We start from the raw sequence: 14,716 nt of genomic DNA, 5'->3' as shown, positions 1-14,716 counted from the left end.
ATACTCGTACAACGAGAAACAAAGGTCTGCAACGGCTTGTAATCGTAAGTACATTGGAACTGTATTTCGAGACTGCACGATAAACAGCGAACCTGTCAGGAGTCATGTTGTTTACATAGGTGCAGCTTTGTTCAGGGACGAAGATTTGCGTGAGATACAATAAGTATTGAGTGAGGCTGGAGACGATCCGCATCTGGAACCTGAAAAAAAGCTAGAGCTGCTATCCTTCACCTTCGGATACATTGCAAGCTTCCGTAGAATCTATGTTTCAGTTTTCACTTCTTCCTCTAGACCATCATTCTGTGTCCACTCAGATACATGAACCTGCGAAGGCTTCATGGAATATCGCTGCGAACTCCTTCTTTCGATTTCCCCGCTATAAGCCATCGGGAGGAAATTTGGAGTAGTTTTCCAGGGTGTAAGGCGAATCAACACCATGTAGAAGGCAATCGAAATGATTGGCATGATCTAGGTCGAGTTTCAGTCTCATAACGGGCAGTGACGGTTATAATTACCATGTCCAGCATAATATACTGGGCGTTGTTCGCGCAGATGAAACATATTAGTATGGTCACCAGGGCTGCAGAGTACAAGATAGCGGCATCTACAAGCACGTGCACGATGGGCATCATGGTGCCATTCGTAGCGCGATTTTGAGAGATTTTACGTTCCACCGTCCAGATGCGATACACAAGTAATCCTGGATTTCAGGTCGTTATGAGCTGTCGACATCGTGTTCATGCGGAAGCAGGCTTACCTGAACTTATCAGATTAGTTGAAAGTGTCAAGGTAAACAACGCCGTGATCCATTGTCCAGTCTGATTAGTGTAGACGTTTCCGCCAGTTGCCTGCGAAGCATAGTAGGGTGCGATTAAAGCGGCCACTTCGATACAAAATCAGCAGTCAATTCCCCGAGTACGGTAGCGATCTGACCTGAGGAGCCGCACCACAGCATGATTGGTAGAATGATTACCCGAACGGATTGCCAAACGACATAACAGCGATAAATCTTTTATCATACAAGGCTTTTTAAGCCCAAAGAGCTGTGAGCTGGTAGATAAGAATAAAACACACCACCACCCCATCGCCAATCATAGTTTGCAAGGCGTATATCAGGTTCTTTGTCACAAATGTTGGTTGGCTGATGTCTTGGAAGAACGCCACTGGTCCGCCAGGAAAGATGTCGCGATACTTGACAAATCCATCTTGGAGACGAATGATGTCTACGATCAAGTGCTGGGGCAAATTCAGCAGGTGGTATCAGGTGTAAGAGGTGAGGGGCTAACTGCAGTGCTTAATATCAACAGCAGGATTGCCGCCAAAGCGATCGGGCGATTTGCGTCACGTTTGTAGTGGATCGACGCCCACATTGTGCCCATAAACATGAGAACTGAAAAGCCTGAAGAACCCTAGGTTGACGGGCATGGACGAATGCTCATCGTAGTACTCACCAAACAAGATGCCTTCCAGCGCTGTTGAAATTATAGTAGCGGTATCTAGCGGAATGCCTGTTGAGACCATGGCGAGAACAACCTGGATGACTTGGGAACGTACGAGACGAGGACAATACGAGGGCCCAACTTTATAGAGCCTTAGTGTCATCAGCGGTCTAGCTCATCAGGGTATATTTTTGGAACATGCTAACCTAAAGAAGAGAAAGCACTCGTCTTGTTGCGAGATGGAGATGATTTGCGGATGGCGGATGGCGGATGATGCTTGAAAAATTATTGTCATGAGTGAAGAACTGCAGACAGAGAAAAATGTTAACTAACACACAGTGAACATTAATACGTGAACGAACCATAAGACATGGTGCATGATATCATATAAGCGCACAAGAGACACTCCTGTGTAAAGTAGTTAGTCACTGCCAAACCGTGACGTACCTCTAGAGACAGGCTGTGTCTCTGGCAGTGCTCGAGCTTTACATCTCACCACTAATGCTCCGCTGTCAAGTAGTTTTGAAGTAGCTCTCCGTCACGGTCGCTCAGGCGATTATAACGTGTAAAGGTTGCTTGCTGGTTTGATTGGACACCCCGCTGTAAAGGTCAGAGTCTGCTGATTCAAACAGTCATAGCATCCGTGGGAAGTAATACCCGATTGTACGCAAGGTTCCGATGAAGTTCCGAGGACCGAAGGCCGAAGGTGTACGATCAGCTACACTTTTTATATCTTATCTTCAAATTTCAATAAGCCTGGAACCTGGAGACTCGTTCTGCGAGTCGGCGCTGTCGTTCGGATTCGTCGCTATGACCAAGTCCGAATCATTGCATTGAGCTGCTTTAATATTCCAGCCAAACTTCCAGAGTGTGCTTATAAAGTGGCCGCACCTGACTCAGGATGGCGCATGTAACGCTACATCTACAATAATTGATGTTACTCTATGTACAATCATGATATATTCTAACTTGTCTTTGCAGAGCTGGCGAGAGCACATTCACCATGCGCATAGACAAATCCTGCTTTTCCGTGACTGGCTTGGCCGTGGTATATCATCATGGTGATACTTTCCATCGTCCGGTGAGCTGGTTAGCGCGGAGAACGAGCAGATCCCTGAGCATTTGTAGCGAGTCCTTGACAACATTCAGTTTGCTCCCCGCCACCTCATGCCATTGTACGGGGACCTCTGCAACAGCTATACCCAGCTGCTTCGCAAGCAGGAGTAGCTCAACGTCGAATATCCATGTGGCAAGATGTTGTGCAGGGAAAATCTGCTGTGCAGCGCGGCGTGAGAATAGTTTGAATCCGCACTGAGTGTCACGAATATGCCCCACGCCCACTATGCGTAGGATAGTGTGCAAGCCATACATGAGGATGTTGCGGAGCACAGAGCGCTAACGGAGAGCGGTGTAAGAAGTCAGTCATGTCATATCGGTAAAAAGGCGTACCTTGACCACAGCTTCGGTCTTGACGAGGTGCGCTCGACTGCCGACGACCACCGTCGGCTCGTTCTCCCGCCCAAGTTCGTCCATCTTTTTCCACAGCAGTTCCAAGTCTTCAAAGCGACTTGCACCGTCCGCATCCACCATCAACAGTCTGTTTCCGCGTGCGTGTAGCATCCCATGGCGTACCGCACCGCCCTTGCCAAGGTTCTTTTCAAGGGTGACAACCCGAATATCGCTATTGAGGTGTTGCTGTGCCAGTTTTAGGGCAAGTGCGGACGTGTCATCTTTTGAACCGTCGTCGATGATAATGAGCTCGTATGTACGTGTCTGGCGGATGGAAGTGGAGTCAAGGTGATCAAGTGTCGTTTCGAGCATGGACGGGAGACGGGATGTTTCGTTGTACGCGGGAATGATGACGCTGAGATCAATGGAGGCTGCATCGGCGAGAGATGGAAGGCTGAGAGGGTCTTTGAGGGATTTTCGTGAGCGGTATGTCTTTTCTGAGGGTCGGGTTATTATTGGGGGAGGCGAAAGTAAGATGAGAGCTAGATAGAGCTAGTGATGATTAGCGAAAATGTTAAAGCGGATTGGTATGGAGAAAATAGTCAGGCAAGAGGGAAATGATTCCCTGACCCAGAATTTGTCGTCTTCGCCGCGGCGCAACGTCTCTCGAGACGGCCCGTGGCTCGAAGAACAAGGATGAAATGGGTGCTCATCATACGAAAACGAAAGACCAGACATTGACGTTGAAATTATCACTCACACAAGGTAACGATATGGCCAGAGCAGTTAGCGAATAACCAAGGACAGATTGGTCCATTTTTAAAGACTCATTCAAGGAACCATACGGTGAATTGAAGCGAGACTTTGTCAATCGAGACTCTCAGAGGGCCACTTTGAGAACAGTGCCTCACGATGGGATGGTTCGTCACGCAATGTATCATGTCACACAACATTACGTGACTCTGAAGGACCGCGATGTCAGCATCAGGCAAACGACCTGAAAACGATAAACACATCGGGGTTATCGATATTTAGGAGATGTTTTTATGTCGTACCAAATGTGAAGAAAATATTTGAAATTTAATCAGAGGTAAAGCTTTGTTTTCACAGGTTTAATCTGTGAAGATGAATTCTATGATCGTGTCCGCACACGGACCACGCACCGCTGTTTTCACGTGGCTTTGAGCCCCTCTTCCTGTGATCTGGGCACCTGCGCTTTAGGTGAACTGCACCCTTTCTGCTTTACCGCCGTTCAGCAGGAAAATTTTGCTAAATTTGAACTCGTTCTACTCGTTCCATCTTATTCAGTGAATGGATCCTCGTAATTTCGATTCTCAAACTCAAGACAGTTGTGATCCGAGTTCTTCGTCTAAGCAGCTTTCTCAAGATCAATCTTCGTTTGCAACCAAAAGTACCTTCAACTTGGACTGTCTTGGAATTGTAGGTCGTTACCGACGAGGATCAATATCCAAGACAGATGCCTTTCTTGAAATGCTCGAACGAGCATCGTCTGTGGAACAGAATGAGTTTGGAGGGCGTTCAGTCGCCGAGCTCGTCACCCCCTATCACCGCATGCTCGACACCTTTGAAAAGGAAGTTATCCAAGCTGGAAAACAAGATCGCGAGCGCAAGAAAGAAGCTCCGGAAGATGGAGGAAGATCACGAGAAAGTATCATTAGCGCGGAAGAGTCAATTAACTCAGACTCCGAAGAAAACTTTGAGTCAGAGGTTGTCGAGTCCAACTCTGCTTCAGAGGTTGACGAACCGGCGCGTAAAAAGCAACGAGGCTTTAAACTTGACCTCTCCAACCTCACAAATCCTTCAGTCATCAGAAGGTCAAAGAAGCTCCCTCCCTCCTTACGAAAAACCAACTCTATCCTCGCGAATTGGGCCCATGATCCCAAGCGGGTCAAACGTAAGTGGCTTGAGTCAGCGTTCGTCCCAGAATTCCCCGAGTCAGAGCTTTATAACATCATCCACGGAAGAGTTGTTAACTTCGATGTCGTATTTTCAGGGTGGTATTCAGACGAACCGGAGCAAGATTATGAGGAAAAGCTTGGGAAAGTCAAGATCAAAATTGGAGGAGAAGCTGAACCTGCAAAGTCCATACGGAGCTCACAAGATTGGAGTGTCGCATACTCTCTCTTTGCCTGCGCTATGCGATTTGCATTCCCACACCGAATTGATGAGATCGACGACTACGGAAACTTCATCCATCAAAAGTTCGCCCAAAACGTCAGCAAATATCATTCGCGTGTCATTGCCTTCGACAAAGCAGTCAGAAAGCGAGTCAGTCGGAGGAGAGATCTGCTGCTCTCCGATTTCGACCAGTTTTCAGACTTGTACGAGGGCCATTTCTCCCTCTCAGGATGTTGTGTCAATGAGGAAGGAAGCTCGACAGGATCAAAGCGTCAGAGAGGACTGGAGTGCTGCAAGAGATGGAACTTCAAATCTTGCAATCGGTCAGACTCTTCGTGCAACTACCGACATGCCTGCTCAAAGTGTGGAAGTTCTGAGCACCCCAAAAAGAGCTGCGCATCCCGGACACCCTCAAACTAATATAGTTTCAAAACATCCTCATTACTTGAGAGGAATGGCATGGTTCTTAGATGAGTGTTCCTTCAGTCCCTCAGTGAAATCTTCATTGTATGCAACTCCTCTTCCGTCTCCTGGAACTTGTGACTTTTCGGACGTCGCTCTGGATGCTCTGAATTCTCGTCTGGACCTTTTCAAAATCATAACTCCCATCAAGATCGACTCATTCCAAAATCTGCTTCAAGATCACCCAAACCGCGCATTCGTGGAGTCTATCCTAGAAGGCCTGTGCGAGGGCTTCTGGCTGTGCGCAGACACTGCTATTGATGGATATCCGGAAATGTGGGATAACTCTCATCGCCCACTCAAGAATGAAGAGCACCAAGCTTTCGTCCAAGAACAGGTCGATGAAGAAGTGCGTCTTAGTCGTTTTTCACCTCCTTTTGGCCCAGAGCTGGTACCTGGGATGTATAGCACTCCGGTACATGTGGTACCAAAACCTAACTCAACCAAACTTTGCCTCGTTGTAGATCATAGCACTGGAGAATTCTCCCTTAACTCAATGATAAACCTTGACAATGCTTCGAAAGTTAAACTAGACGGCATGCGTTCTCTTGGACTCAGTCTTCTTCAGTTTCGTCGGGAGCATGGAAACGTTCCTCTCGTAGTTTTCAAGTCTGATGTATCTCAAGCATATCGCCGGCTACCTATGCATCCTCTTTGGCAACTCAAGCAGGTGATCACTGTCAACAACAACTGCTATGTGGATCGCTGCAACAATTTCGGGGGGAAGGGGTCTGCTTTGATCTGGGTATCCTTCATGTCCCTCGTCACTTGGATCACAAGTGTGGTGTGCTTAATTGAGCATTTAAAGCTCTACATGGATGACACATTCTCATTCGAGTTGGAGGGTAATGTCCTACTCTATGAACCTTACGGTACCTATCTCCCTCATAAACAAGTCCTATTGCTACGTCTTTGGGACCAACTGGGGATTCCTCATGAACCGGCGAAGCAAGTCTACGGTCATCATCTCACTATCATCGGATTTGATGTAGATCCGAATCAAATGACCATATCAATTTCGGACACCAAGAAAAGTGAACTCTTGGTTTACATCCGCTGTTTCGCCATACCTCGCCATCGTCACACCTTGCGTGAGTTTCAACAACTTGCAGGAACCATCAATTGGCTTTTCAATGTCTTCCCACTCCTCAAGCCGGGACTCTCGGCTATCTATGACAAAATGCGCGACAAAACAAAACCCTTGGCTCAAATATACGTGAATTCAGACGTTGTACGGGAATTAGTTCATCAGGGAAAACCTCCCGCGGGAATTTTGCAAATGCGACAAAAATTTCTCGAAATTCGCATAATATTTTCAAAAGTTGTCAACAAAGCTAGTAAATAGTTGCGTATGCGTGACGATCAGTGAATGGGCTAACAAAAAAGTCTCTACACAGTTCCAAAACATTGCTGCTAGTCCAATCCCGAGGCGCAGAGCGGCCAAATTTCGGTATAAGATGTACACTGCGTCGAATATCTTTCACAGATATTATACTAACTAGCTGTTCCCCATTTTCGTATGATCGCGAGACCTTGTGCATACCATGATTTCTCTCGCTTGTCCCGGTGAATGGCGAAAACCACTCGACGTAGGCCAAATGTTTAGGGATCAAGATATGGGAGGGAAAAAGGCTAGTGTGATGTTTCTCGGGTATCGAAAATATAACCCGCACTTGGGCTACACGGTAACCTTGTATGATTCATCAGTGACTTGAAACGGTCAACCAAATGATATACAGACCTTCCACACTCTTCTCTCCCCCATTGCCACAGTTGACAAGAACTGTATCGAAACGTCCTGGCACGGTATTCCCTCGCTTATCTCTTCGTGCAGGCTGACAGTGAACTGAATCAATGGTAACACTTTCATCTTTATGGCCAGTGGAGTCGACCGCATTGTGGCAATCCCATCTTGAGTCAGCCATTTGACCATCCCGCTATCAATACTGTATGCCAGTTAGCCTTTTTTACGAGTCAGGACCAGGTTGGGAAGAAGTATAAGGATCGGTTTGTCTCTGTGCTTGATGACAATGATGAACCCGAGATCCCGAGTGCCATGGTCTCAGCTGTGGTTACTGCGGTGTGTCGTATTCTAACTATTCAAGCGCTATCTCACTGTGTTCTACCAGATTTTTTCTTCCCTACTTGATCTGAAGTCCGTTGTTGATGTAGGTCGCGAGCGTGGTGATTTTGGGCAAAGTCTCATCGGCATGTTTGACAACAATATGGAAATGCTCAACGGAATCTACACCAAGGGCCCGCATGTTTACCATTCTCTCATGGCTCGAAAATACAAGGCTGTTAGGTATGTGCTAGTCTCGCATCTTTGTTGCATGCTGCTCATAACTTTCTGCAGCAATGTGGTTGACTTTGCATCCGCCGAGTTGAAAGCAGCATTTGCGCGAATCGATTTCGATGGGATGAGTATCGACTAGGGCATTCCTGATAGCACAAGGACTTTGCGTTACAACTTTTGTCTCATTTCCTCATTTTCATATCTTGTGATTTGCGATATTCTAGTATATACCCTGATTTAATCACATTATAATCATTTTGTTGTATTCATGTGGATTTTTGTAAATTTTCACCCATCCGTAGAGGGACTTGGAATATTTTAATGTATTTTCAGAAAGTCAGAAAATTTCAGAAAATCTTATGAAATCTTCGCGGGAGGTTTTCCCTGATGTTCGACTGCTGGGGCCTCATCTATCATCGATAATATTTGGCATGACAGTATGTACTGGCATGCCATCCTTTTGTCGCCTGCCTCCACCGGACCTTTATTCCATTTCCGTTCCCACGTGGCTATGCTCCTTCTGGCAAATACTCAGAACGTTCATCCGCATTCATTTATCATTATTGGCGCCCATGTAAGTAGGCACATTGTACTTTGTCGCCTTGCTTTCCTTGTAAATTTTACGTTGTTGTGAGTCGCCCCCACTTTGTCCTTGTTCTTTTATCGTATTTAAATGGTCATCCTGGTCTTTACTCTTCTAGACTTAACCATCACCCATAGACGACGGTACATACTGTCGTCATTCACCTGATACCTGCGTCCCGTCCATCGCTCAAACGATGCATGTGTCAGGAGTGTATTACCAGGGGCGGATGCAATGAATCAGGCGCACCAAAAGGAGTGTTGATGGCAGAACGCTTAATCGCTGCTCATGTCCAGCGTGTAAAGGCTGAACATGCTGAGCCCGTGGCCGTCACCTCCAATCTTTCTGCATGCACCACCACTGGCAGCAGCATCGCTCCATCCCATGTCTGTGTTCTGGCGGATGAACTCGGGCGGTTAACATTGTCACCACCACTGAAGTCAACCCGCAAGGGTGCTGGCGAGAAAGTATCCAAGAAGGAACGCGATCGGCGAACCATGAGGGCATTAGATGTCTTTGACAACATCGAGTCCCGAATTCAACGGATCTTCCGCTTGCTACTGGATTCTGGTAACCTTAATGGCGCTGGCCGCGAGGTACCTTTGCTTCGCAAAGCTGTCGAGAATGTCAGTTGACGGTACCCATCGAGATTAATACCGGTAAGCAACGAGCATGTGGGTCACGGGTTCTTTGCTTATTGTACGATAGATACCTTTCAGGTTTCAGTTGATCGATCAGATGAAATCAGCCAAGTCGTCTTATTACTTTGCGTCGCATGTAGGGTTATCATGGGAATGAGCAGGAGTAGCTGCGATTTGATTGTGAAGATTATCACCATCATACTGTTCCTTGCATTTCGGAAGTCAGACGGTAGTCTTAGCTCGTCACACGAAAACATCCTCAAGCAGATCCCATTAACATCGGAAAGTGCGGAGGCAAAATTCCACCTTACTGGGACAACCATCCCGTATGCCATTTGCAGTTGTCATTGCACCTACGCGCCAATTTATGCGCCAGGCTCAACCACCCCAACATACCCCAAACATTGCACATATTGTCCTACTCCTGAGACCGAATGTGGCGAAGATTTACTTGTTGGCGCTGACAGAGAACCCAGGCCCAAGAAGATTTTCTTGTACCATGACTTCAAAGATTATCTTGCTAGTCTCCTCTTGTGTAGAGATATCGAGGCTGTAATGGGTCAGGCGTGCGATGATCTCATGGAATCCATTAACTCTCCTCATCTGCCCTTCGTCAAAAATCCATTTGAATCTCAATTCCTCCATCAGTTTGGTGGCCCAGAGCCAGGCTTGCTTTTTTTTGACAGAGGAGAGGAAGGGCGCTATGCCTTCGCCCTTTTTGTGGACTTCTTCAATCCAGAAGGGTTGAATATATGCGGAGCTAGCACATCCTGTGGAATCATCTCCATGGCGTGCTTGAATCTACCGTTGGATATTAGATACAAGCCGGAGAACATGTATGTTGCAGGCATCATCCCAGGTCTGAAGCAGCCATCACTAGAAAATCTCAACCACTACATCCGACCGCTCATCAACGACTTAGTAGACGCATGGAAGTGCGGTGTCAAATTCTCCAAAACTGCCTGTTACCCTGATGGCCGTGTTACTTGAAGTGCCGTTGCCCTGGTTGTTTGTGACCTTCCTGCTGCTTGACATATCGCTTCTCTGGCCGGAGTTAGTAGTCATTTTTACTGTAGTGCATGTGATTGCTACCACAAGTCTACTTATGGAAGAGTAGACTTCGAGAATTGGAAACCTTGCAATAGAGATGAACTCTGAGTATATGCGGAGCAGTGGAGAGACACTGCCACGTCCGGTGAACGTGAAACATTGTTCAAGGCTCACGACGTGCGTTATTCCAAGCTTTGGCATCTACCATACTGGGACCCCTCTCAGCAACTGGTTGTTGATCCGATGCACTGCCTATTGGAAGGCTTAGTTCCTCACCACACTCATAATCTACTTGGTTTGACTTCGAGGTCAACCACATTGACTTCTGTCATTCCCGCATTTACATATGATTTTGGCAAAGTGCCTCCTGGGACAATGACGTTGAAGGAAATGACGCAGATATCTGCGATCCAGACTCTCCTTGTTTCCCAGATGAGTATTTCCGATGAAGAGGCTTGTTATAACAAGCTGAAGGACTCTCTGTTGCACAAGAATACGGAACCATTGAAGTTCGTCTGCAATACCCTGGGTTGTATGCCAAGTAAAGCTGGTAGAACATTTAAGATAGATTATGTTAAAGTCCTCCTCAACTGGGTAAGTTCTTCGCCATCGTGTTTACTGTCCTGAGTTTCCTAACGCTCATATACAGCGTCGTGGAAAGCCTTTAGCTGCTCCCCAAGATGAACCTCAGTTTGGGACAGCAAAAGTGCTTGGACATATTTGCGATGTCATTCGAGATACATCTGTCCCCACTTGGCTTGGTTCAGTCCCTAGTAATTTTGGAGAGGCATCTGCTGGGACACTTAAAGCTGATGAGTGGCAATCACTCATCATGGTCTACCTTCCTATTTCCCTTGTGAGCTTGTGGGGAGCCGGTACCTCACATTCTTCCGATGAACTCGCTGTCCGCCTCAAAGTTGTTCTTGATCACACTATGGAACTTGTCGGTGCGGTGTATATTGCATGTGCACGAACCATGACTGCAAGACGAGCGAAAGCGTATCGCTCGTACATCTCTGGTTATGTCGGAAAGTTGAAGGAGATCCATCCTACCTTCTCTCTCTGCCCAAATCACCATGCGTCTTTCCACTTATATGACTATCTACTCCTATTCGGGCCCGCCCACTCGTGGTGGAGTTTTCCCTTTGAGCATCTGATTGGAATACTTCAATGTCTCCCTGTAAATCACAAATTTGGTGAGCCCTTATTATACGGAACGAAAAAAGTAGACTGATATCTTGTCAGGGGAGCTCGAGAACACAATGCTTTGTTCGTATATCAAGGCTACTAGGTTTCGCCATTGGCTTGCTCGACCAGACTGTCTGCCTGCTATACAAGAGTGCAGGGTCCTTTTCGATAAAGCATATGCCCCAAAGGGTGCTATAGATCCCCACCAAGAGCTTGCTGAAGATCCTATGGATGATGTTGTCCAGGCGCCTGACTCGGCAACGACCAGTGCAGTGCCTGAGGATTTATATACCCTTCTCTGACGGCGAAAAGCAGTATTACAGGCCTCACTCAAGTTTGATGGTATTATTTACAGCAGGGCATCTACGCACCTGGGAAACAGCCAGATTCTGTTCTATCCCGACAGAGATAGATCGTTGACCCCTGTCCCCGCTAGTATCATATATATATCTATGGTACGACGACAGGAGAAATGTCGTTCGCTGTACAGCGACATCTCCCGCTGGATATTCACAACCGTACAATTGACCCCTTCTCGATGTATCCCGATTTTCCGGCCAAGTTGTACTTGACAAACTTACAGAGTAGTCTCAAAAAAGTCAAGGTGTCCTGGGTAGTTGGCCACTTTGCACGGTGGGCGGTTTCTGACTCTCATGCAGTAATTTTATCCCTATCTCGCGATTGATAGATTTAGCTAAACCCTCTCAATGATTCATACTGACGATTGTATCTTTTGTATCGTATCATATTGTATTGTATTGTATCGGTGTCATATGTTATTACTAGATATCCATGATAATAACAGTGTATATTTGAATTCTCGCATATCTGCAAATGTCATACACGAGGTAATGAGTTCGGGTGGTAAGCAGGCGACGAATGAGTTATGTGCGGGCAATGGTCGGGCAATGGGCGGGCAATGATCGGGCGATTCATTTCGTCTGCAGACAAAACTTGAAGTTTTGTCATCACATTTTGCCACCGGTGTAAACTTCAAATTTTCAGGGTGTCCTAATTGTCAGACAAAACTTGATAAATAAGCAGGCATATAGTCATGTCCCAAATTTCATGTTTTGTCTGCCGTTTTAGGTCTGAATTAAACTTCAAATTCGAGCACACGCAGAGAATTGGATTAAATTTCTTATTGTTGTTGACATATAGTCGGTGGGAATATGGTTGCCAATGCTTGAAATTTTGTATGTTGTCCAAAACATTACCAAAATTTGAAGTTATGTCCCCATCTTTATGTCGGTTTAAATTTCAAATATTTTCTTCACATTTGGTACGACATAAAAACATCTCCTAAATATCGATAACCCCGATGTGAAAGCTTTAGAAAGCTTTATCTGGTCTAAAATATGCACAATATGTGTCAAAATTATACTCAAAATGAGAAAGCTTTGAATACCCGGACTTACACTGTCAGTTGCCGAAAACCTATTGTAGAGCCCAAAAATGGTCAATGTGTCAATGAGCCCTGAGATATATTTATAATATATTTTTCTCACTATCTGTGTGAGAGATTTGGTTTAGAGCTATTCAAGAGCTGGGAAGCAGCCTATACAAGATATATCATATATAGCAGCGTTCTGAAAAAGTAAATAAAATTTTAAAATGAAACAGGGAAGGTTCAAACTCAAACATTCCGCTTGGAGCATTCCAAGTTCACAACGAAGCTATACCGTTAAGCTATCAGTTCTTGTATATCTCATGTTGCTAATAGTATATCATCACCTCTAGGTCATCTCTTCACAAATTTTGCTAAGTCTCGCAGCGCAAGCATCTTGATCAGTGTAACATCTAACATACACAAAGCAGTTTTTCAGAAATTTAAGTTCTATATGATGCCATTTGCCTTCAGTATGCTCAGGGAAATAGAACTTGGTGTATTTTGTGTAGGATACACATAGTGAATACTAGCAAGCTACCTTGACTTCATTAATGAAATTCTAGCTAGGATGTTCATGCGAGCTTTTTTATAGGTATACCATAGATCTGATGCTTAGACCTATGCACTAGCCCTGAATCAGACCAAATTTGAGCTGTAATCAATCTGTTGCGCAGGTCAGGAAAAAACCTTTGGTAAAGATCTGATCTATTAGCTTTACAGCATTATTTATTTATTTATGTACCATGTCTATATTCAACCTTGTATCTGCCTGGTTGCCGGGTGTTGTAAATAGTTTTCTCACTATATCGCTACAGCCTAAAGCGGCCGCTGGTGGTGTAGTTCGACGGAATCGGCCAAATGCTATGGCACTATATCTGCACATTTATTATTTGCATGTCCTGCGGCTTGCACGCTGCGCGTTTTTGTCAATACAGAGTGGGTGCGTTTTAATCAAGAAGTTCCGCATTCCCGAACTGCGCATTTTCGCCAATCCAGAGCTGGCACGTCTTGATTGGACTCAAAACTCAACTTGAAGTTGCCGCCATGATAATTATGATATCTACTTTCCTTCAAGCAATTTGAGACTCGGACCACTGCAGTATAGTATTTGTACTGGTACAAACATCACTCTATACAATTGAATACGACGAGTCTACATCGTACGATGGATGAAGTCCTTGTGGTTGAACATGAGTAAAACTAACATGAATACTAGTAAGACTATGATGAAGGAGGCTCAGGCTCGAAAACCAGTTTCTCTACTAGGAAGCTGCAAGTCTCGGAAAGAAATTGTTGGGCGTGCTTGAATGCCGCTCCCTGATGGAGAATCTTGAACATGAGGTCTTTGCATCCTTCACTGACATGTCCAAACTGCAGTTCCTTGAAGCGTTTGACGGCGTCATCGTACAGCTGTGGATTCCTACCATCAAGAAGAAACCGGCCCATACCATTCCACCAAATTGCATGCCAGTCCTCGTTGCAACCAGTTGGGTCTTGACACTCATTCGAGTGCATCAAGATCTTCGGTTCCTCCACAGCTACGATCCGGTGGTGACTATCAAGCACAGCCTGAACGTAAATTACATTCAAAAAAACTTCGTTGCCCATCAACTCCCGGTGGGCATGAGTGAGCTCGGTGATTGGGGTTTCTGCCAGTTGCTGAAAAGCATATGGAAAGATGGAGCGGACGTGGTATTTGATGGCGAGGTTGATTAACTTAGCTGGGTGGAAACGGTAACGTGTGGAAGATATGCGGGAAATAACGAATTCGCGTGCATGGGAGCATTGATACATGTTGCAGAAACGGAGAAATTTCGAGAGTTCATCAATGCTATGAGATCCAGTACGCATTCTACCATGACAAACGGTTCAGTTACTGACTGAAAACATAAAATATCAACATACCTTCCAAACATGAATTCAAGAAACAACTCAAACGTCTCCCGAGATATTCCATTGAGGTGAATCGGTTTCTCATCACACATGCCATCTACTTCTGGTTGCCTAGAATTCTCCATGGTAGAAAACATATCATGAAAGACATTGGAAGATGCAGATAAGATTGAGCTGCAGAGTTTG

The 14,716-nt window shown here is 45.6% G+C and overlaps 5 protein-coding genes across 5 annotated transcripts; 1 reads left to right on the top strand and 4 right to left on the bottom strand.

Moving 5' to 3' along the window:
• Window positions 1–261: 261 nt before the first annotated feature.
• On the bottom strand, window positions 262–1,521 carry F5891DRAFT_974578 (uncharacterized protein; the record flags this gene model as incomplete). Its single annotated transcript, XM_041376466.1, has 7 exons — window positions 262–468; window positions 516–700; window positions 758–883; window positions 934–1,009; window positions 1,075–1,236; window positions 1,287–1,399; window positions 1,452–1,521. The coding sequence occupies 7 exons, from the start codon at window positions 1,519–1,521 to the stop codon at window positions 262–264; spliced, it is 939 nt and encodes a 312-aa protein (XP_041233565.1).
• A 659-nt stretch (window positions 1,522–2,180) lies between these two features.
• On the bottom strand, window positions 2,181–3,822 carry F5891DRAFT_1135807 (Alg5-prov protein). Its single transcript, XM_041364800.1, has 3 exons — window positions 3,649–3,822; window positions 2,889–3,440; window positions 2,181–2,834 (listed from the first exon to the last, which is right to left on the bottom strand). Exons 1-3 carry the CDS (start codon window positions 3,703–3,705, stop codon window positions 2,496–2,498), a joined length of 948 nt encoding a protein of 315 aa, XP_041233564.1. The 5' UTR covers window positions 3,706–3,822; the 3' UTR covers window positions 2,181–2,495.
• Window positions 3,823–4,460: 638 nt separating this feature from the next.
• F5891DRAFT_938848 (uncharacterized protein) lies at window positions 4,461–5,447 on the top strand (the record flags this gene model as incomplete). The annotated part of the gene is made up of 1 exon (XM_041374195.1): window positions 4,461–5,447. The coding sequence occupies one exon, from the start codon at window positions 4,461–4,463 to the stop codon at window positions 5,445–5,447; it is 987 nt and encodes a 328-aa protein (XP_041233563.1).
• Window positions 5,448–6,778: 1,331 nt separating this feature from the next.
• On the bottom strand, window positions 6,779–7,186 carry F5891DRAFT_1220716 (uncharacterized protein; the record flags this gene model as incomplete). The annotated part of the gene is made up of 1 exon (XM_041369411.1): window positions 6,779–7,186. A coding segment is annotated over one exon (363 nt), but the record flags the coding sequence as incomplete, so codon positions are not given.
• Window positions 7,187–13,858: 6,672 nt separating this feature from the next.
• F5891DRAFT_938689 (uncharacterized protein) lies at window positions 13,859–14,655 on the bottom strand (the record flags this gene model as incomplete). The annotated part of the gene is made up of 2 exons (XM_041374188.1): window positions 13,859–14,468; window positions 14,519–14,655. The coding sequence occupies 2 exons, from the start codon at window positions 14,653–14,655 to the stop codon at window positions 13,859–13,861; spliced, it is 747 nt and encodes a 248-aa protein (XP_041233561.1).
• Window positions 14,656–14,716: the final 61 nt, after the last annotated feature.

The sequence above is a fragment of the Suillus fuscotomentosus genome (assembly GCF_016647785.1).
Source record: "Suillus fuscotomentosus strain FC203 chromosome Unknown F5891scaffold_2, whole genome shotgun sequence".
Classification (NCBI taxonomy): Eukaryota; Fungi; Basidiomycota; class Agaricomycetes; order Boletales; family Suillaceae; genus Suillus; species Suillus fuscotomentosus.
Note: the sequence above shows the minus strand (reverse complement) of the source record. Positions and strands in the feature narration are given on the sequence as shown.